Source organism: Neolamprologus brichardi, chromosome 16, assembly GCF_056152115.1.
Source record: "Neolamprologus brichardi isolate AB-2024 chromosome 16, ASM5615211v1, whole genome shotgun sequence".
Lineage (NCBI taxonomy): Eukaryota > Metazoa > Chordata > Actinopteri > Cichliformes > Cichlidae > Neolamprologus > Neolamprologus brichardi.
Window position 1 is genome coordinate 23,688,907 of NC_142119.1, and position 22,375 is coordinate 23,711,281.

General features: G+C 41.6%; 1 protein-coding gene across 2 annotated transcripts in view; it reads left to right on the forward strand.

Moving 5' to 3' along the window:
• Positions 1-10,277: 10,277 nt before the first annotated feature.
• The window catches only part of LOC102786545 (FERM, ARHGEF and pleckstrin domain-containing protein 1), a 56,645-nt gene continuing 44,547 nt past the window's right edge, over positions 10,278-22,375 (forward strand). For both annotated transcript variants that reach the window (XM_006788427.3, XM_006788429.3), the window contains exons 1-2: positions 10,278-10,526; positions 13,716-13,922. In XM_006788427.3, coding sequence (XP_006788490.2) covers positions 13,743-13,922 — 180 coding nt within the window. In that variant the 5' untranslated portion in view covers positions 10,278-10,526; positions 13,716-13,742. The remainder of the gene's footprint in view (positions 10,527-13,715; positions 13,923-22,375) is intronic.

Genomic DNA, 22,375 nt, shown 5'->3' on the forward strand with positions numbered 1-22,375 from the left:
TGAGACAACTACTCTAATTGTATATATGATATCCAATTTGGATATACAGTGTGATTGTTTATTTGTTTATATCATCAGCAGCACTGAGCACAGTACTGAGAAAACTATTGTTGAAGAGTAACTTGCATTTACCTACTAATCAGGTAATCAGGAATCCAGCACGCTGCTGGTCTTCCTCAAATCTGAAAGCTGCGTCTTCCTGTTGAAAGTTTTGTACTGTTTTTAATTCATATTCCTTATTTTATTTATTGTCTATGTTTTACACGTATACATTCTGATTCCCTGGCCAATCACAGCTTTGAACGTGTAGGGAAGGAGATTAAGAAGCTGATCGGTCGATCGGTGTGTCACTGTAGGTCATCTGGTTAAGCAGGCAGTCCATATGCCAAAGGCTAATGCTGGGGCCTGAGTCTGGCTGTGGCTTGCGTGTCATTCCCCTGCACTCTTTCATTTCTTTCTTGTCAACGCTATCTGGCCTAACAAAGGTTAAAAGCAAAGGGACAGGGGCGATGACTATATCCAAAATTACATTATTCTGTACTAATACAATAAGGAGTAGATAAAGATTTATTTTGACTCATTTTGAGTCATATTGAGAGGTGTAGAGTTGCTTAGGCTGATCTGTGGAAAGAAAAAACACCTTAAAAACAGCCACATAAAAAACCACCAAAGCAAAGGTAAGTGAAATGACCCAAAACAACCTGTAAGAGATCCAAACAATTCAGTGTTCTTATATGTGGAGTTTGGGTTTATTAAAATATCTGTGTTCGGGGTTTCGTTGGATCTCTACTCCAGTCTTGTCAGGAGGAGAAACTGTTGACTCCCACGAAGACTTGCAGGACTCAAAGATAATTGCAAAGCGTCGTCTCGTCACTCCAGCAGCACATTGTTCTTACCAGATTGCGAAAAGGATCCAAAATCATTTGCTGTGATTTTGAATCGAACTCATGCAATGTGTGTGGTTTCTGGATTCACTGGGACAGTCAGGGTGGATTTTTTTTACAGTCCAGGCTAGTCTGAATATGCCAGTACATGTTCTTACTGTTTGTGAAGGCACTGATCTTTCTGTTATTTGATTTTGTGCCATACGCACTCTTCAGCATCTGTGTGGAACACAATGGAGTGCTATTACTTTGTTCATCTTCTCAATTGGATTTCTTTTTCTCCAGATAATAGTTTTTTGTAGCAACAGTGAGTCAAAACGCCTCAATCCCTAAAAAATTAAAAAAAAGAATGACTTCCATCTGCATTGCATTGGCACCGGAAGAAATAGACTATAATTTATCACGAATTATTACAAAATATTAACATTTAATCCAGCCATTTTTTAACCTCTTTTAGGTTCATGGGCAGGCTGGATCCTCTGCCGGCTCCCAGCTGACACTGTGTGAGAGGCCTGGTTTTCCTGTACATCCAGTACTTGACAGTCATTTTTGTCTTGAGAGTCATTTAGGTTCACATCCACATCTACAGCCACAATAAAGCATTAACTTAAAACCAAATGGTACTTGTTCAAGTGTTCTTTGAGTAACTAAGATTTCTGTTGCCAAGAGTTCAGATACACATGAGGTAATCCCTCGTGTCAAAGGCAATGAACCAAAAGCTGTATCTGAAGTTATATGGTTTGAGGAGATTGATTTTTTTTTAATGCTGACTCCTTTTTATTCCACCTCTTTTTTTCCCCCTTAGTTTGCCTCAGTGGGTCTTTGAGATTGTTCTAAATCACTGATGCAGAATAGAAGTGGCAGTAGGGGGAAACACTAGGTAATAGAGCTGGAGAAGTGAGAGTCAGCATGTCCTCTGAGACGCTTGTCAGCATCCACCTTCAGGCACCTGATGTAAGGACCGTCTCAATCTCTGAGGTGCTTTATCCGCCCTGATGAGACGGTGGGCAGAGGGCTGAAGGACCTGAAGATGATAGGTCTCAGTGGGGTTCATTAGGAAGCAGTATCCCTGTTCAGCAGCAGCCTTTGTGTTTGTGGAAACATTTAGTTAAATGAGGTACAATATCCTTATTGTTCAGTGAAAGAGTTTTAATGAGAATGGATCACCTAATGGCTCGCATGTATCAGCTTAATAGCTGTGGTGCAGTGTTACCTCATGAACTGTGTTGTGTTTTTAAAATTATCTTTGTGCACTCCCTTTGCCCTTTCCCTCAACTCCTTGCAGAGCTGGAGCTAGAATGACTTTCAAGGAATTTGCGGCGGCGTCGTGAGACGCTGAATTCTCAGCGGGAAACAGTGTGGAAAATATAAATAAAATCAGCTTGAAAACAACCCCCCCTCCCGAGTTTCCCAGTGTAGGTGTATGAATTAAATAGGCGCTGACTCATCGTTACCTGCTCTCAGCTCTGTAAGACAGGGGCTCAGAGGCACAGACATCGCAGCTGTGACACAGCATGCTGTGTTTGTTCCAGCTGAGATCCTCTACATCAGTATGTCAAATGTCAAGAGGAAGAAGAGGGGGCTGAATGAGTCACTCCACCACCAACGCCATCCCCACCTCCCGCAAGGGTGCAGCAGGATATCTGTGTGGGATACAGCAGCAGTACATGGCAAAAAAAAAGGCCACGTGGTGCTGCTTCAGCCTCTTTGACTCCAGGCCACGCTAAGTTCAGGAGCAGAAGGAACACCCTGCTTGCCAGCCCAGAGGTTTTGAGGATGAAGGAGATTCCAATGCACACACCACACAAAGGAGCCTTTAAATTGCTTTAATCCTCTCATTGATCAGTGGAGCATTAAAGTCTCAATGTGGTCCAGCCAGACCAGGGTTGTAATGTGTGGAAATTAGGCTTTTATGCTTCTGCAGCACAGAACAATTGTTTAGATCAATTGGCTCTGATGTGAAAGTGCCTTTTGGGGAATTGCTCTGTCATGATGTGGATCTGCATAATGCTGTGCTGTCCTGTTTAAGGCATCATCTCGTGCCTGCCTGTTTTTTTTGTTTGTTTGTTTGTTTGTTTTGTTTGTTTATTTGTTTTTCTAGGATTTTAGACCACTGGATCTGCTCATGACTGAACATGCTGAAAGATTATACGCTGCTTGCTCTCTGCCTCAGCTGGAAGTCACCAGCACTGAAGCTGTTATCAACCTACACTCTGTGTTTCATGCCTTTTTATACTGGAAACAATGTTGATGTGCAGGAGGGGGAAGAAGGAACAAATAGGCTGAGCTGGGACTGTCAGAGGGCCTAATAACTAGGTGTCATGGCAACCAGATGGCAACACATGAGCTGTCAATTTCACAGTCTAATTTGCTGCTGCAACAGAGGAGAGTGTGTGGGGGATGATCTGTGCAAACAATGAAACATTTCTGTGCTGAGCACATGTTCATATTCTGGCTTTTAAATATCAGCCATTAATCAAATCAAGTGTATTTATGTAGCTCATTTTAAAACGGTAAATGTTATGGGATAGACAGACATATGGGAAAAACAGGTTAAAACATTTTGCATCAATAATTCTAAAAGTAAAAGTAAAGTAGTAAAAGAAAAAAGGCAAGGAGAAACATAAAAATCCATAATATTAATAAAATCACAACAGCACATGAAACAACACATGTACATATAACGGCAAATCTACACTGTGGATCCCTCTAAAAAAAAACTGTAATGGATTTAACACGTCTGTGAAGCTGGGTTTAAGAAATAAGTGTTTAAACTTTTTAGAGCGTGTTTAGCACCACCTTGTGCCAGTATAGAACGTGACGTCACGTGGTTGGTTGCAGCTAACAGACTTCATGAGTTTATGTTAGCTAACAAGTGACAGAACTGATAACTCTGTGTAAAACAAGCAAACTAAAACTGAAAAGTAGTCTAGGGAAGTCACTTTTGTACTGCCCATGGCTGTAGCAGTGAGTTTTATGGTTAAAAAAAACAATAAAAAAAAACATACTGTCCACTTTTTACGCTCTCTTTAGCACTAAGTGGTTTTTCATTGTTAGCTAGCCGCACTGCAATGGAAAAATCCACCTGTTAGCCGTAATGTTAGGGTTTGTAAATGAGTACTATGCTTCAGTCAGGTGCACCTGTGGTTCACCCGGCCGACAAGCTGGAGTCTATGCAGATTTTTCATTTTCATACTTACTAGGTCAAACTAATCCCAAACAGCTAGGAGGAAGTTTAAGACTGGATGCATTTTTCATGTTGTTCTCATGCAGATAAATACATTTCTGACTGATGGGATGTCTGCAAAAGCTTTGGAACTAATCATAAATTGCCCAGTGCAACTATTGCAACAGAAAGGCCGTGACTGGGTAGTAGGAGAGAAACCAGGCATTATAAGATATTGTGGTCATGAACCAGGAGATGGTGAAGTTATAGAGGATTTGTAGACCAATGATCAGGGACACCTCTGAGTGAAGTCTAGTTGGCAGGTAGAGGAATTACCCTGGATGATTATCTTATCTAACTCTAATCTAATTCTATATGTTTGTGTTTTTTTTCTCGTCACTCTCCCACAGAGCAAACAGTCACAGCAGATGGCTGTCCTTCCTAAGCTTTATTCGCCGGGAGCTCTTTTTCAAAGAGTTTTTCCCCCCTTTCTGTCGCCATATGCATGCTCATAGGGGATTCTCTATAGATGTAAATAACAGAAAAGAATACAGATTGTGGTCTTAACAAAAAAAAGGGGGAGGAAAGTAGCAAATTATTAGCTTCTACATGTTTTGGGGGGTGGGGGGGTGGGGTTCTTCTATTTGAGATCCACATGTTTTTGTGTATGTCTGCTAAGCATACATTTTCTGCCATTATGAATGACTCCCAATGTCCTTAATTGTGCTTTTTCATCTTCAGAAGAGTAATGAAGTGTGTGAATGTTTTACTACCACCAAATAAGATGTAGGTAATGTTAAAAATGTAAGTAATTTTGGCATGCACACTTTCTGCTTTTTTCCTGAAATTTCCCAATATTCAGTAAATTTAAATATCAATTACATGGATTTATACAACAGCTGAAGGATTTTGAGTATTTCTAGTTTGCATCAACACACACTCAGCATAAGCACAGCCAAATATAGTATGTAAATTGGACAAATACATTTTATGGGCCTGTGGTTAATGTCGGGGACAGACTCTCTCCTTTGTGTTTCACTGGAGGGGATCATTTATACCTTAATTCACTCAAGTAGAAGTGTAACAGTAATAACATCTGTTTAATCCTGATGCTTTTGCACATTCACTGGCAGTAGGAGAAGCATATTTTTTTTAAAAATCTGTCTGTTACCTGTCTTTTCCCTTTTTGTTTCTTCTTTAAATAGAGCATGTGACGAGGCTCCCCCCTGCCGGTTTCTCTCTCTTCTAGAGGTGGAGAACACAGTAGGAGCTGTGTGTAGAGGAGGAAGTCTTGGATAGTCACTCTCTGAACGAAACAGATTTCCCTCCCTCTGCTTTAGTACAGAAAAGATCTAAAATGTCTTAATATAAATGTAATTTTTAACAACAAAATATCTTAATATTCAGATTCTGATTGAGATCAAAAGGGTATAACTGCTTTTTCTTTGAATATAATTCACAAAGCATGGAAAATCCTAAAAGAATAATAACCACAGCTGTTGAAACACACATTTCATGAGGGATTCACTCAATTTCAAATATCATCCAAACAGCGATGATGCCTTACAAGAGCTGCAGGAGGCAAATGTGCACTAGATTAAAAAAAAAACATAGAAGTTGCTGATTTATGAAGATTCCTGCTGTAATTACATGAATCCAGTGGTTGTAATTGTCATGCTGCATATACAATTTGCACAGCCCTGTCACGTATGCATGCACAGATACAGAGAGTTTGGATTTTTTCTCTTTTTTTAGAATAAAAAAATGAAATAAAATAAAAGCAACTGGGACATTTACTACGCTTCAAGCAGCACAGGCAGGTTTATTTTAAGCAGCTGAACAGTAGTTAGTACTCTAGACACAGAAATGCGCGTGTGTGTGTGTGTGTGTGTGTGTGTGTGTGTGTGTGCCTACATCCACACTAACTGGAACACTGGCAGTTGGAGAAATGTGAAAGTGTAGCTCTAATGACCTGGTATTTAAAGTCAGTGGGAAATGGTGACAGGAGTATGCTGCACACAGACCAAAATACATCTTCAGGGAAATATATTGTGTGAAAATGTTTTAGATTTTGAATAGAGCCCTGGGTTACATCATGTCAGCCTCCCCTGTTTAATTATGAAATTATTCCACTCTGTACCCCATACTTTGCTTTCTTTGTGGGGCTCCACACAAACTGTGCCGGAATAAAGAATAAATAGTACACAGCAGAAATAAGTACCAAACAGGAGAAATATATGCAATCAAGAGAGCTTCGAAGTATTGCAAAGAAGAAGAGTTGGTCAGAACAGAGTGCGTGTGTGAGTGGTCTGAGTGATGGGGGTTACGCAGACCATGGATCAGATTGGTGAGGTGAGGGGGCAGGGGTGGGGTGGAGGCACAGTGTTTGTTGACAGTGGGAATGGCCCAGGGGAAGAAGTTTTTTGTGAGCCTGGAGGTGTAGGACCTGATTGCCCTGAGGCACTGACCAGAGGGGCAGTGCCTCAGGGTGTCCTGCACCTCACCCTCTAATGAGGATCTGACGATGTCCTCCAGGGGTGGTGGACAGCAGCCAATGATTTTTTGGGCAGTGTTAAATTACCCTCCTGTTCTTAGTAGTGGCCCCTGTGTACTAAACACCCAGGCACTAGGAGAGCACACTCTCCACTGAGGAGCAGCAGAAGGCCAGCAGCAGCTTCAAGGTTATTCTTCCTCAGAACACGGAGGAAGCGCAGCCACTGCTGGGCCTTCTTTACCAGGGTGTTAATGGTGTGGATCCAGCGGAGATGTGGGTTCCCAGAAATCTGATATTGAAGACAGATTCCACCCATTCCCCATTTATAATTAGAGAGGAGTGGACCTGTCTATGCCTCCTGAAGGCCATTATACGTTCTTTGGTTTAAAGGACTTACCTGCAAACACAAAAGTTTAAGTTGTATCTACAAGCTTTAACTTGATACTAATTTAAGACTTACATGGCAAATTCACACCGAGTGTCTCATGAGAGTGCCAATTTGTACAGCATTCTATCCTCTTGTGAATGATCTCTTCACTTGTCTTTACAAGTCTTAATGATATATGTACACACAGTCCTGTGAAAAAAAGTATTCACAGTTCTTTGAAAAACAAAGTACTCCATGATTGTAGAACCACCGTTGCAGCAATAACTTGAAGTGATTGCTTTCTGTAGGACTTTTTCAGTCTCTCACATTGTTGTGGAAGTATTTTGGTTAAGGTATTTCGGTCAGGTTGAGGTCTGGACTTTAACTGGGCCACTGCAACACCTTCATCCTGTTCTCTTGCAAACACCATGCTGTGCATCGTGACCAAACATCTCCACTTTGGTCTTGTCTTATTATTTATTTTACTGCAGCTGCTTATGCATACATTTTTTGTACAGCTGGTTGAGGATGATGCAGGTATTTATGTCTATCAGTGGGTGGGAGGCTCGTATTGTTACATCAGTTTTATTTGGTAGATCCAGTTTATCCATAAGATCTTGATATAAATGACCCCATTTGAATCTAGATGTGACATATTTGTTTTCATTTTCCCAGTATATGGTTTTATTTTTTTTATTAACCTTCTGGGAAACCAGTCAAATGTAAAGCCGGCTGAATGAAAAATTGTCATATAATGAATAGATATTACGTAAAACTTTTGTGTGCAGTGTTTCCCCACCCAGCAGTGATTATAAGTTGACTTAATGATTTCATTTGCTATTGCATAACTGGATAAGAGATCACTAAGAACATGGCACCAAATCTTGATTGCTTACATAACTAATCCAAAGCAGCATTGTATCTGGTCTGTTTATTCTTTCTCGCTCGTTTTCACGCTCTTGCCGAAATGTAAATCTTTGCCTCAGTTCCAAGTGTAATTTCTCCATCTTCAGTCCCACACCGCTAAAGCGTAGGAGACTTCCTTTCCTGCCAATGAGAAGGTGGGCGAGCAGCAGACATGAAAAAGAGGCAAGGAGAAGAAAAAAATGTTTTGGTCTTTCACCGCAGTCCTTGCCTTTTATCTCTGTCCCTGGACCCAATAGCATGCACAGAGGCGTGGGCGATGTGGAGGCCCGGGTCCAAGCCAAAGCCCCAGGCCACTCTGCATAAAAAGAGAGGGAAGGAGGGCATACAAAGCAGTGAACAGTTGGCAATGATTACATAATGTGAGCAATCGACTGTTCATAAACCGACTGATTAAACCAGAGGTTTCTCTTAATCTGACTTGTCCGTCATTATTAGAGTCACAAAGTCAGTTGTAGTTGGCTTGTTAGTATCATCGCTGGACACTTTCAGGGACCACTGGCCAAGTAATTTATCAGTGATACTACTGGGTGCACTAGCATTTACTACAGTAGTTAGGCCAAGCAGTTTTTATAGGGATGACAAAGATGAGACCACTGCTTACCGTATATTGCTATGGCACAAAAACTGATGTTTTTGTTCTGCCTGAAAAATTGTGGGCTTGATCATCAGTTTTTTTGTCAGTTGCTCTCATGATTAGATTTAATTTTATAGTGCAGATTCACACTTTAAAACATGTTACAGTATTGCAGTGTAAAGACACCACAGTATTAAAGCAAAAACCCTTACAATTAAACAATCCCAGGCAATAAACCACTTGGCGATCGCTGGACTGGACATCTCTGGATGTAAACTTTTCACAAAGAAATAGCCCTGGTCACAAAACCAGCTATCATACAACTTTACATCCGTGTGTCCAAGTATCCATTTTCTCATATCCTTATCATTTTGCCATGTGATAACGATGGCAATATTTGCCATTTTTTTAAATCCTTCTTTAAAATTCTGCACTAGTCTGGTCCTCCCTTTCAAACTTTACCAATGCCTTTCCTAATGCCTTTTTTGATATTGTCTGGTTTAAATAACATTTGTTCTGAATACATGCCATGAGTTTAACAAAGTAGTAGAAGAGTTCAGAAATGTATTAGCATTGCAGATCTCTGCTTGGACATCACAGAAACTGAATAAAATCTGAACTTGGACACAAGGAAATCAGCATGATGCCAAGTTAATATCTTAGCATCGTTTTCTTTGTTTTTGATGGTGACACAACTACACCTTTGACTCATTTTCAGTTTACATCCTTACACGCACTGTTATGCATACAGTGAAGGATTAATTTTTTTTTTCCAAACATGTGTCCATGATTATGGCCTTTTGTATTTCGTCTGCATTTCACTTTATAGCAAACTTATCTGGACCTCAGGTAAACTGCAGGGTTTGGGTTTTTACATAGGTGACGCAGAATACAGTAGTTTGATAAAAGAGAACAATGTCTTACAGAAATGTCCTTGAGCTAAGAGTCTCTGGCAAACTCTAGAGGATGCTGTTGCATGGATGCTGTTGCACGACTAACCTCTGTCCTTAGATCAGTGACTCTCTATTTCCAAAAACAAGATAATAAGTGAGCAGACCACACATAGTACACACAACTGGGAGGAAACAGAGGGTAGGACATTACCACTTCCACTTTTTATTTAACAAAAGACTTCCCGTTTCAATACATGCTGACAATGCTTAGTACTGCTTTTTTTTTTTTTTTTTAATTGTTGTGATTGTTTACTCTTTCAATTTTCCTGGTGCCTGAGGCAAATACATAAACAACTGTATAACACACATAAAGAAGAAAACAGTGAGTTTGAAATCACAACATCTTTAAAGTGGAAATAAAAGGGGGAAATGTCGATGTTGAAGCACATATATAATACAGCACATACCCATTAAGCAGTAACCTTCAAGGTAACTTCCGGGATTGCTCCCTAAAGCTTCCCTGCTGGTCCTCTAACGTTTCCACAAACGTGACCTTCGTTTACCAAAGTGGTTTGCGCCACTATAGTGTAACTACTGTAAATATAGGACCACTGCAGTGTAACTATAGTGCAACTATTTTTTATATAAAAATACATGATGTAACGATCTATAATGTCACTATAGTACAACTTTTGTTACTTAAACAATAGTTACACTATAGCGCCACTATAACCATATTGTAACCATAGTGTAGCTACAGCTATAGCGGCACAACGCCTGTGGGTTAATCGTATCACCGACTGTGAAGAAAAGTATACATTTAAGGATGTTTTCGCACTCTCTTTGTAAATGTAAGTCTTATCTTAACTTATAAAGTTTGAATGCAGTGTTTTTTACAGCAGCTGCCGCTGGGTGGTGCTGTTGCTCCTCGGTGTGCAGCTGGTGTTCGGAAGGTGGAGGTGCTGCTGCACCTCCTTCATTGTCTGAGTGAATTCAGCAGGAGTGGATCCGTCGCTCGGTTCAATGTAATCCCGTCTCTCCCCGGCTCACTCACTCAGTCGTCCGCCATGGCGACCGCAGGAAGCCTCCTGATCGCTGCGAGCTGCGTCTAAAACTCATCTGGGATTCATTTTCCCCCAATTTTTCCGGACGTGGATGTAGTCTTCCCCTTCAGCTGGGAAATACTTTCGTGTGGACAAGCCCGCATTTCGAGACACGGGGGTAAGAATCGTGCAGCCCGAGTCCTCTCTCTCTCTCTGTGCTCTTTAAGGGAAGTGATTCAACTTGTTTGAGGAGATTAGGGTTAAGTCTTGGGAGTATCTTTCCCGTGTTGTTTCGTGATGCTGGATTTCGAAGGTGGGGAATAACTATCATTCCGTGTGAAAAATCCTTATATGTTGCTAGGGACTGTCCTTTCTGTCCCTGCAGTGTGGCTTGCATTGCACAGATATACCTTAGCAGTATGTGCAGACGCCGCAGTCGTTGGGGGTTCCGTTTCTCTGAGACGATCCATGCACGCTCTGTGACATTTAAAAGATTGCAAAGATCAAACAGTGCCGGGGTGTGTGCATTTATCCGTTACCAGAGGCTATCCAGGTGGGTCCGAGCAATGCGTTAATGTCACATGTACTGTACTGGCTGATAATGTCCCGAGGATTACAGCAGCCTGCTCTATTAACCTACATTATATTTATGGTGTGACCACACTTCAGACTCCGTGAGCTGAGTCTACAGTGACTGTAGCATTCGAGTCATTGAGACTTTTTTTGCATAGGCCTTAGTTACAAGTATCCTGTTGGTTGTCATTCCTTTCACTTAATGGACGTATGTCACATTGCCAGCAGTACAGTAAGAACTTAAAGCCTTTCAGGCAATGCCAGCCACACCCATGTATCAGTGTCGTTTGCGAAACACAGAAGAAATTGAGCTCTGTTTTTTTGTTATGCAGCTTCTCTCAGGTAGACAGCCTCTGGTCATTCAGCTGTCATTAAAGGATTCCAGCTGTGCGGTTGTGGACTTCATCTAGGGGCCCCTGTGTGCCTCTGCGCACAGAGGAGCCACTGTTACAACGCTGGACTCTCAATAAGCCAGCAGTCACAGCTAAACATTACAGGCTTGTGTGGAATTTCAAGCAAACAAGTTCAAAGGCAGGGAGGTTTACCCTGAGAAACACTCAGGGGTCTGCAAATGTCCCTTTTGGCATTGTATGCTGGACGAGTACACTTTGTGTCACTTTCTAGCCCTGGGAACAAGGCCATCTGTACTACTGCCTGTTTTTGTGTTCGTTTGGTCCTGTGTTACCTATTCAGAGAGGCGCACAGACCCGGAGTCATGACTGGTTGATTCATGATGCTTGGTGCAGGGGAGGGTACGTGCTGACTGAAATAATCAGAGTCTACTCTTTCACTGCCCTCTGTTTCACTGGTGCCTTGTTTGAAGAGTGTCCGGTTACGTGGCATGCATGTGCAGGTCATGCAAGCCATGAATTTACAGAGTTGACATAATACGCTTGCCAATAATCAAGAGCCAGGGCCACCGAGCGGTGACGGCCACTCGGATCAAGTGTCAAAAAGAACTGGGCTTGATTTGGGGAAAATATGCTCGTTTCCATCCAGACTGCCCCGGTGGCAGCTTTTAGGTCTGTTTTTGATCAGCCCAAGGGAGCGTGCACTTTAACTGGAATACAGCAACATCTCTCACCCACTGCGCTGGGATGACAGTGTCACTGGTCTTATAACAGAGAACTCAAAGATGAACTTTCCTGATTGATTGCATTACAAAGTGTCCTTTACTTTTTTAGCCTTTGAGCACAATACATCTGGACAGAATGGCCTTGACAGCCTTAACAATCACTTGACAGAAAATTGGTTTTCTATTCAATCAGTCATTCCTCAAGAAAAACTGCCTTTTTCCTGTTTTCTTGTTTCCTTTCTCTTTCTTGTAAATAATATCTGTTTATCTTTGGTCGCTTGTCACAGTTTTCTATCACCCAGCCGACTGATTTTTCAATCAGTCAGCAATCATCAATTAAAAAAAAATAAAATTACAGTCAGCAGACCTACTAGCCATCGATCCCTACACCATCATCGCACAGAATTTACAGTGTCCACTGTCCTCGGGCTATATTCTCGACACACTCTACTGGATTACATTATCCACTCCTTTGAAATGCCTTATTCAGCTCTCAGCTTAAACTTGGCACCAGTCGTTCACCTCTGCGGCGGCTGAACAACTGCCCAGTGGCCTCAGTACTCTGACAAACCACTCGGTGAGGTCTCAGGATGACATCAGCCTGCTGGAATGTGTAATGAAGAGAGAATTAAGCAGGACAGCAGGGCCTAAGGGGATCTGGCTGTAGATACATGGTGGCGGGGTGGAGGGGGGGGGATAGTGGCCTGATCAAGTGTCAACCCGAAATGAATCCATGACTTTGTCCAAAACATTCAGCCATCTGGGAGAGTATTGACTGAGTGATACTGCAGATTTTCCCACATTCCAGATGTACCCCGGCTCTTTCTGGTTTTGGATGTGAACCACCAGCACTGGATGCTTTGTAGCGATGGTACCCATCATTTATATTTGTCATGTTAGTTACTTTCTGTGGCCTGTTGAAGCCATTCATCTATTAGTTATGGATCGGAAAGAGCCTGGTTGCACGGAGGTGGATGTTTTCCCTTTGCCATCATGGGCTTCTTCCCGCAGCCAAAAGGCATTCGTGTTATGTTAATTGGTGGATGTGAGAGTGAACAGTTGCCTGTCTTTGTGTTAGCTCTGATTGACTAGTGACAGCTGAATTGGGTAAGTGGAAAGAAATCGATGTATGTTATCTGTTATCGCTACTTTAAACCTGCAGTTTATTGATAACCGATGCAATATAGTTATTTCATCATCTGGAGTGTTTTCGGTTAATTCCTATTACTCTGTGTTTATTCTACGTTCGCGTCTCCTGCAGCGTCTTTACGTGTCTGATTTGCTGCCCTCTGAGACCTATTGAATCCCAAGCGTGCGTCTCAGTGTCTCTGGCCTTAATGTGCCGGTCGTAAAACTTGCCCAAATCAACTGTCATTCTACCGGCTCTTTGATTTTTACTCTCTAGCCTCATGATTCATTTGTTAAATCAAATTAGGGCTGCTTGATTTGTGCTTTGAAATCAAGAACTTGCCTCACTCTTTTTTTTAGATTAATTGGGTCTCCCACTGGCAACAATTATCAGCCATTAGCAGCGAGTGCAAATACTGCATTTACAATTACTGTGTTTTGTGTGACATGAAAGGTCGTGCAGCCCATCCTCTGGGACATTGGGCTGTACTGCACATACATTGCTGATGCTGTGAGACGGGAGTTTCAGATTTTACCCTTTAGGTTGAATATGTTTTTCTGTGCTTGACTTCTGTCTTGCCCTTGATGCAGGCTGAGCAGTGAGCAGTGCAGCACACCATGGCAGAGCCAGACCCAGACACAATCTCCTCTGGCGCAGGGCAGCGCCTCGGAGCTCCGGAGACCCTTGGCATCAGTACGTTAGATCCCGGGCACAGACCTCCGGCCATGCCCCCCGGACGACACGTCACCATCAGGGTCCGTATGCTGGATGACACAGAGGAGCTTTTCGACATCTCGGTGAGTTATTATCGTTTTTCTTGTTGTTGAACAGGACTTTTCATTATCTCACCGTGGCCAAGAAGCATTTCCCCGATTCCAGCTGCAGTCTGGTAACAGGTTGGCATGGTAACTGCATGTTGAATGAAACTGGATGGATCTTAGTAATGTCAGGGTTCCTCCAGTTTATTGTGGGTTATTCAATTTCTGCTCACTCTTTCCTAATCTCCCAAAGTGTTTCAAATCTGCTCTACAGCTGTCGCTATTACTACACCACAATTATTCTTCTGCTGCCAGGGTTCTCAAAACGCAGCTCACGGGCCAGAGGTGGTCCTTGGAAATATTTTATGCCGCCCTTGGATGACAAGGAAAGGATGCACGATTTTACAGCTCACTCATGGAGAGTTCATGCCCATGCTATGATGTTGCACGACTGAACGAGACCAAGAGAGAGAAGCAGAGCTAAGCATCCCTGTTCTTGAAGCTTTCCAAACACTGGTGTTATCTTAGATAATTTAATGAAAGCAGATAGGTACAGACGAGAGAGACAAGAATATATCTTATTTGTCTTGTTTGAGCTCCCATTCGAATTCCATTCTTGACTTTAGGATTTAGAGGATTAACGTTCTCATCACATGGCTCTAAATTTGGACACAGTATGCGAAGGCGGATGTGCTAAAATTAGACACTAATTGCTAAGTGCCTTCTACTATCTGGTCACAATGCTTAAAATGCAAAAAAAAAAAATGTAAAAACATATATTCATTGTGTAGAAACTGGATTATTTTAACATAAAGCAAATGATTTGGAGGCAAAAGTCAAATTTTCTTATGATGATCATGGGCAGCACTGCAGTGTAGTTTCAGTTTGTCACATGTACACTGTCCTGCTGGAGAGAGTTAATCCGCAGTTGTAAATAGTTCCTGACCAATAACTGATTTTGTACTTCGTGTAACAGTTTTCAAACATTTCTAAACATTAAAAAAATAAAACATCTTATATAATTTACAGAAACGAAGATGCATGTCAGGCAGTAAAAATGGGCCTCAGCATGACGGCATATGGCTGTGGCCTTTTCCTTGATAGTGTTAATATAGTACAATATATACAATAACACCAGCTATGTCCTTTAAGGCACTTAGAAGAAGATAACATACTTTGCATAATCTCATCCTCCCACAGCTCGTGTTCTCAATGTTCTCAGGCTTTGATTTAATGGCAGAAACGCAGGGAGGAGAAAGAGAAAATACTGGTATTTGTCTGAGGATAGAGTAGAACAACGAGCTACATTCTGTGACCAGAAGCGTTTCCTCCCAAAACAGTGGAGCAAGATGAGTAGATAGTGAAAAGTAGTGATGGAGGGAAACAGATACAGCAGCAGCCACACAGGACCTGTTTAATGTGTATGAATGGACCCCGGCAGTGAAGTTGCTGAGCTTTACTGACAGTTAGTGTGTGTGCATTGCAGGGTGGCTGTGTCCTTTTGGCTGTTTCCCAAGGCAGTGTGGGTAAATGCAGTTCCTTAGGCAGTGCATGACGCTTAATCTTTCTAGAGGTGTCATATGTTCTTCTAATACTTAACGCTCACTAGGTTCTCTCAGTGAAATCCTGTTTAATTACACTCTTGTTTATGTCTACTTTTTTTTGTACTAGTTTTTCTCACGCTAGTTTGTCAACTGCAATATCATCCAGCCGGTGATGCTTAAATTTGATATGAGTCTAGAGCAGGAGTGGAAGGGATTTTTTTTTCAGTCCGCTTCAGGGCTTGCAATCTGTGGAAAACCTGCAATGGGAAACTCCGCTTACAAAGGTGATCTCAACCTCAGAGTTTAATACATTTTTTATGACGTTTCAGTGTCCCAAAGCTGTGTTTAACACTACTCTAACCGCCAAGGAGTACACACGCTGACACTTTGGAGCTTCGGTGGTGAAAAAGAACATTAAACGACTAAATACTGTGCACTACAAGAAATATATGTAAGTGACCCTTTTTGCAAGGCCCTAAAATGTCCTTCATTGTGTAGCTGAACGGTTGTGATGGTGAGTTTGCAACGTTTTCTCGCCAAGCTGGCCTGAAACAAGCTGAGGCTGCGAAAGGGGAGGGTAACAAAAGGCTCTCGCTAACAGAAAGCTTTATTCATGCTCAATTTAACACACATTATATCCTTTATCACAAGTCAGTACTTGAGATAAAAAGCTCTGTGGCCTGAATGTTGTTTTTTGCCCAAAGGTATCAACAGAGAAGATATTTATCTCAGTCACTGGCTTGCATTCAGGGTGGAAAGATCTATTATAAAAAAATAAAATAAAATATATATATATTTATATATATATGTATAGACACATATTAATACACACACATCTATTTATTTACTATGTACATATAGTTTAGTGTCAGAAAGTTTCCTGTTTTCTTGAGTATGTTGAGCTTCTAAAAACAAAAGGTTAATTTATTTTCGAATTGCCAAACAGTGTATACACTGATCAGTCACAACATTAAAATCAGTGGAATTTAATAATGTTATTTATCTCATTACATTGCAATGTTTTACTGGGAAATCTTAGGTTATTGGGGTTCACATGGATATTATTTTGACATCTACCGCGTTTCTAATGGTTCTTATGCAGCTCCTCTTACCAGTCTCCCACAGCAGGACAGTTTACTCCAGCCCACAGCAAAATTGGCTCACGAATTACTTGAGAAGTGTGACAAAGAACCGAAAGCTCACTTGATCCGGCCTCCAAACTCCCCACATCCCAATCAGATCAAGCATCCACTTGAACGAGCCCAGTTCATGGAGTCCCCATTCCACACTCCACAGGACTCAAAGCACTAGCTGCCCACGTCCTCACAGGACACCAAAGGCTCCAAGTCCACGGCCCAATGAGTCAGAACCAGATTTAGCAGCATGAGGGAGACCTTTAAAACCTTAGAAAGGAGTTTTTACTGGAGTTGAGGTAAAGCAATTTTAAAGCACATTTAGTTGCCTGAAGCGAGTTGCTTTCTTTCAGCAGTAATTACAATTTGTTTCACCAAGTCGCAACCCAACTATCTCTGAGATACAGAAGACATATGTCAACTTTGTACACACTGTGCTGATGTTAATCTCTTCCCCGCAGCAGTGAAGTGAGATAGCTGCATGGTCTACAAAACACATCTGTCAAGCAATTATCCAGTCTTTTATTTCACAACAGGAACATGCAGCATTGTTCAGGAAGAGGCAACTCATCTCAGATGATTTTATTGTCAAAGTGACTCAAGGCAGGAATTTTTTTTGGGGGGGCGTCTCTTTAAGAAAACATAAAATGTCCAACCTCACCCTGTTACTGATACCAGAGGCTTCAGTTCCCATTCCTCTGTTTGAGAGGGGTAAGTTTCCACCTCAGCGGGCAGAGTATCAGATGGTTGAGAAACAAAAAGGGGCCACAGAGCCTTCTCATGGGTCGCATACCATGCTGTGGCCTAGTTAGCACTCTGGCTGTGAACACTTGTGTTGATGCTGATAAAGTCTGGCTGCAAAAACCTGGACAGCGGTAGACTGGCCTCCTGAATAACATGACTAAAATCTAGTCCATCTTTTTTGTTTAATTCCAAAACAAGCGGAAGATTGAAAATAAAGTCGTTTTGGTTTAGATTCAGTGGGGCAGGAGGACAGACTGCCGTCTCGCCTTACGTTCCTCGGGCTAACATACTCCGACACTGTGTGTACTGATGTTTTGATGCTTATGTTTGCTGATGGCTGGTGGAAGCTCTGCAGATTTTGTCCGTGAAGAGTGTTATTGCAGCATGCATTTAGCAGTTGGCATGTGGGGGAAGGGATGATGAAGGCAGAGTGGGGGAGAGTTATGTTCATTCCTGTGAATGAACGAAGGAGTTCAGATCCATCGGGCCAAACCTTTCTGCTAGAATAGCATCAGGTGCAACCTTATATGGAAAACATCTAATCTGATTCTGATTTAGCAAAACATTAGAAATACAGACACATACCATCTCGCTCTATCTTTCTATCATATTGCACTCCTACTGCTGGTCTTCCTCTCTCACTATAATGAGCCACTGAGGACTGCAGTCTGTCCTCTCCTGCCTTCACTTCACTTTGTCCATTACAGCCACAGCCCCTGTTAAAAGTCTACCTGCTGAGGCAAATCCTGAATTAATTAAATACAAACCTCTTAATCTCTATGCATTTTAATTCGCTTTCCATATGTGATTTCTATTTTTACTGCAATACTTTTTCTTTCCTAATTACTAATAACATCAACAGTACATACAGGTTTAGATTAAACCACAGCGTGCTTCTTATTCAAGCTAAGCATCACACAAAACTGCTGAATAGACATGTTGTTCTTGTTCCCCAGTGGATGAATACTTCTAATATTACGATCACCTGAATTCCACTCAGTCACCTCAGCTTCAAAGTATTCACTTAATCCGTGAGTATTGGAACAGTTACTACAGACTGCCACTATGTTGGTGTTATTTGCCAATTTGCCAGTAAACTGGGCATTATCTGGGCAATTTCAATAGGCATGCTAGAAGTCTAGTTCAGTCTTGGTATTTTTACACATTACATCCTTAACAGATTCTGGCCCATATTGACATGATAGCATCACATAATTGCTGCAGTGTTTTTGGCTACACATCCATGATGAGAATCTCTTGTTCCACTACATCCCAGATGGGTTTAATTGGATGCTTTCAAATTCAAGAAACCTGTTTAGGGTGATTTGGTCTTTGTGATCTGGATAGATCCATTCGTTCATGTTGCTTACTACAAATTCTGATCCTTCCACTTGAAGATCACAGCAGAAATGTAAGTTTTTATTTTCTTCTATTGTGCAATTTTGCATTATAGACTCAGTTTTCTGTTCTTTGTTGAAAGGAGTAGCATCTCGTGTGGTCTTCTGCTGCTGTACCAGATCGGTGTGCTCTTCTGCATACCTTGGTTGTAACACTTGGTTATTTGAGTTACTGTTGCCTTCATATCAACTCAAAGCAGTCTTGGCATTTTCCACTTGACCTCTGACATCAATAAGCATTTCCACCTAGAGAACTGCTGCTCACTGGATAGTTTCTGTTATTCTGGAGCACTCCCACACAGCTAGATGGTTGTGTGGGAGAATCCCAGCAGATCAGCAGTTTCTGAAAAACTCAGACCAGCCTGTCTGGCACCGTTAACCATACCACATTCACGTTCGCCTTTCATCTCCATTCTGATGCTCGGTTTGAACTTCAGTAAGCCGCCTTCACCATGTTTACATACCCAAATGCATTGAACTGCAGCCATGTGATTGGCTGACTAGATATTTGCTTGACTGAGCAGTTGGACAAGTGTACCTAATAAAGTAGCCAGTGAATGTAGATTTACTGTCAGGGTCAAACCAGTTCTATGATAATATAACTGAACACCTTATCCATCATTGTAATTCACATGCCTAAACGAAGCAGCAGTTTCCTGCATACACTTAGTACAAACCAGGGCAGCACAAGGCTACTTACATCTATTTGCTTTTTAAGATTTTATTAATCACATTTAAATCTCTGCATGGTGTAGCTCCACTTTATATCTCAGAGAACACGTTGCACCACACCGAGATCCACAGATCAGGGAATCAGTTGCTGTTACAGATTTCACAGTCAAGGCGTAAAGCAGATGGCAACCAGTTCCCTGTTTTAAACAACTTTCAAAAACCCACCTGCATTGACAAGCTGTATAACATTTAACCACAGCCTTATAATTCTCTTTTCTTTTCCTCTCGTTTTATATATTTTGAAATGGTTTAATGCTGCTATTTTTGCAGATTTCATTTAAGGACCTTCTCATTCTGGTTTGGAAAAATGCTATAAAAATTGAGTTTATTGCTATTGTTGCCCAACACTGCATCCTCTTGAGGTTTTGAGCTGATTTATGTTACTTTTTTACTTCATACTCACTCTATCGCCCTTCTTTTCAACTTTTCAAAGCCCCGAGCTCTTGTACAATAGCAGAAAATGAGAACGTGGTGCAAAACACGGCGTGTTGTCGGTGAATCTCGGGGGTGTTGGTGTGTTCAGCATCAGAGTTTGAGCCATCAGTTTAGATTACAAATCAGTGGATGAAAATAAACATGTTAATGAACACCCCACTGGTTTTCGGCACTTCTCCTACCATTGTCTTAGGGTGGAAGCCTACTCCCTCCCTCCCCCAGTGAAACTCCTTTCCCCACATGAAGCCACAGGAGGATAAAAACGAATCAATAAAGAGGAATAATAAAATGAAATAGCCTGATTTATGTGCCCTTGTTTCAGCACAGTGTGAGAGCCTTGTTTTGCGGTCATTTGTGGTTGCACTAGCTTGTCTCATGATTTGTGCTTGTGTTTGCAAGTGTATGCATGTGTACATGTGTTTTTAGGGGAGGAGCAAAGAAGAAGATGTAGCACAACCGAAGAAGAGAAGATGGCAAGGCTCTGTAGCTATTACCGGTATCCTGCAGAAAATGCTGCTGCCTGATTATCACGACGCTGTCTGAGACTCTGTCAGTCTGACATATTTAAACTTTACATAACTAAATAAGGATGCTGGATCCATTTCCACTCCTTTTTAGGCATCCTTTTAGTGTGAAATGATAAAAAATTAATCAAGAATGTTTCACTGACTAGATTTTTTTATGCTAACTATGAACGCAGACAGCTATATTTAACCTATTTTCTGTTGCTGGATGTGATTTCTCTCTCTCTCTCTCTCTCTCTCATCCTCTTAACTGAAAGTGTTTAGAGGAAACCGGGGAAGCATGGGCCACCCGGGCTAAAAGAGGGCTGTGTCACAAAAGAGAGGAGCTTCTTTAGAACAAGCCTACTCTCACACCAGTCCAGAGGGCTTAGCATCATCCGGCCACTCTCCACTTTTCTCCCCATATGCTGTCACCCATTCATTGTGATGAGAAGCAATTAGAGGAGCTCTAGTGTGCCTTGTTGTCCGCTGAATGGCAATGAGGTCCTGACTTAATGAGCAGAAGCACGATAAAGGGCTTCTTTCAGCTCGGTCTTAAACAGCTTATGTATGGTTGTTCAGTGACTGACTGACCGGCAGTGAGGACAAGTACACACCTGTGGAGCGACGCCCAGATGCATATGGAGAGTCGAGTACCAGGGGTGCATAAATAGCTCCATTCTGAACATTGATCTTAATAAAAAAGGAAGCAATGGGATTGGCAAATGCAGCACGTACCGATCAGCGCACTTATTAAATCTGACATTCAATCCACTGTCATTAGTGTACAATACAGCTAATTAATTGCACAAAGCCGTCCATTAGTCGTGGTGTTGTACTCACGTTATGAAGCTGTGGCGCGACGCATACGTTTTCCTAAATGTTTAGCCGTTAATAAAAATGACAGTCATGGTAGTTTCAGTTTGGGGTTTCTTGGTGCATCAGTTGAATATCATTTTGACGAGCTGCTCGTTTGTTATGTATGCTGATAAGTTTTAAATATGCTAAATAAATCAAATAAAAAGCTACATTTTAAAAGCTGATTTCAAGACGGCTTTGCTCTCTACACAGAGAGCGTTGTTCAGCTGCATCCAACCAAAGCCTGCTGTGTGTTTGGTCAGTGCAAATGGACTATAAGAGGACTAAAAATGGAAACCATAAAACTTCTGGTACCAAGAATCTCCACCCTAATAGCTTATATACATTTGCTCGATCTCTTTAAAACAATTATGGTAATTTAATCATGCGGAGTCAGATATGACGAAGCCCTAAAGCCTATACCAGTGCTGCCAATTTCAGATGACAGATTAGCCATACAGACCAAAAGGGAACGAATCTGAATCTATTTTAATATTTGAATAATCATTACAGGCACATTTTAAGCACATATGCCAGACCTGCAGTAGTTCTAGCCTCTTAGTTTGTGAATTTGGTAAAAAAATGGGTCAAAGGTAAAGACAATTTAATGAGTTATTCTCTAGTTTGGGAAACTAATCAATAATTGTCACTTTTTGACCACAGAAGTAGCTCATCCGTCAGTAATGGAAATAACTGTTAGTCGCAGTTGACTGCAGCACTATAGCCGAGAATAACAGGTGTATTCATATTTACCTGTTTTATATTATAGCTCATTTGTGTCTAAACTGCATTACTGAAAACCTTCTGCTTGTTGTTTTATCGATGACATCAGCATATTTTCTCTGACGGTTGTTGTTAATAACGTGCATAAATACTAACTGGGATAGAAAGCAATCAGCCTAGATTTCCACTCCAAGCTCAATGTATTTATGCAAAGGGAGTCTCTGAAATCTTTTGTGTCTGCACAGCGGGACGGGTCGACACCACTGAAATTCAACATGAGTATTATCTGCGCGCATAGCGCACGTTTCATGTTCTGTGTTTCTAAACATGACACGTGGAGCGTAAAGGGAGGCAGAGCTAAGAGAGAGGAAGACGGTCTAGTCTGGGAGCAGTGTGCTAAATCTTGTTAAATTCGGAGCTGCG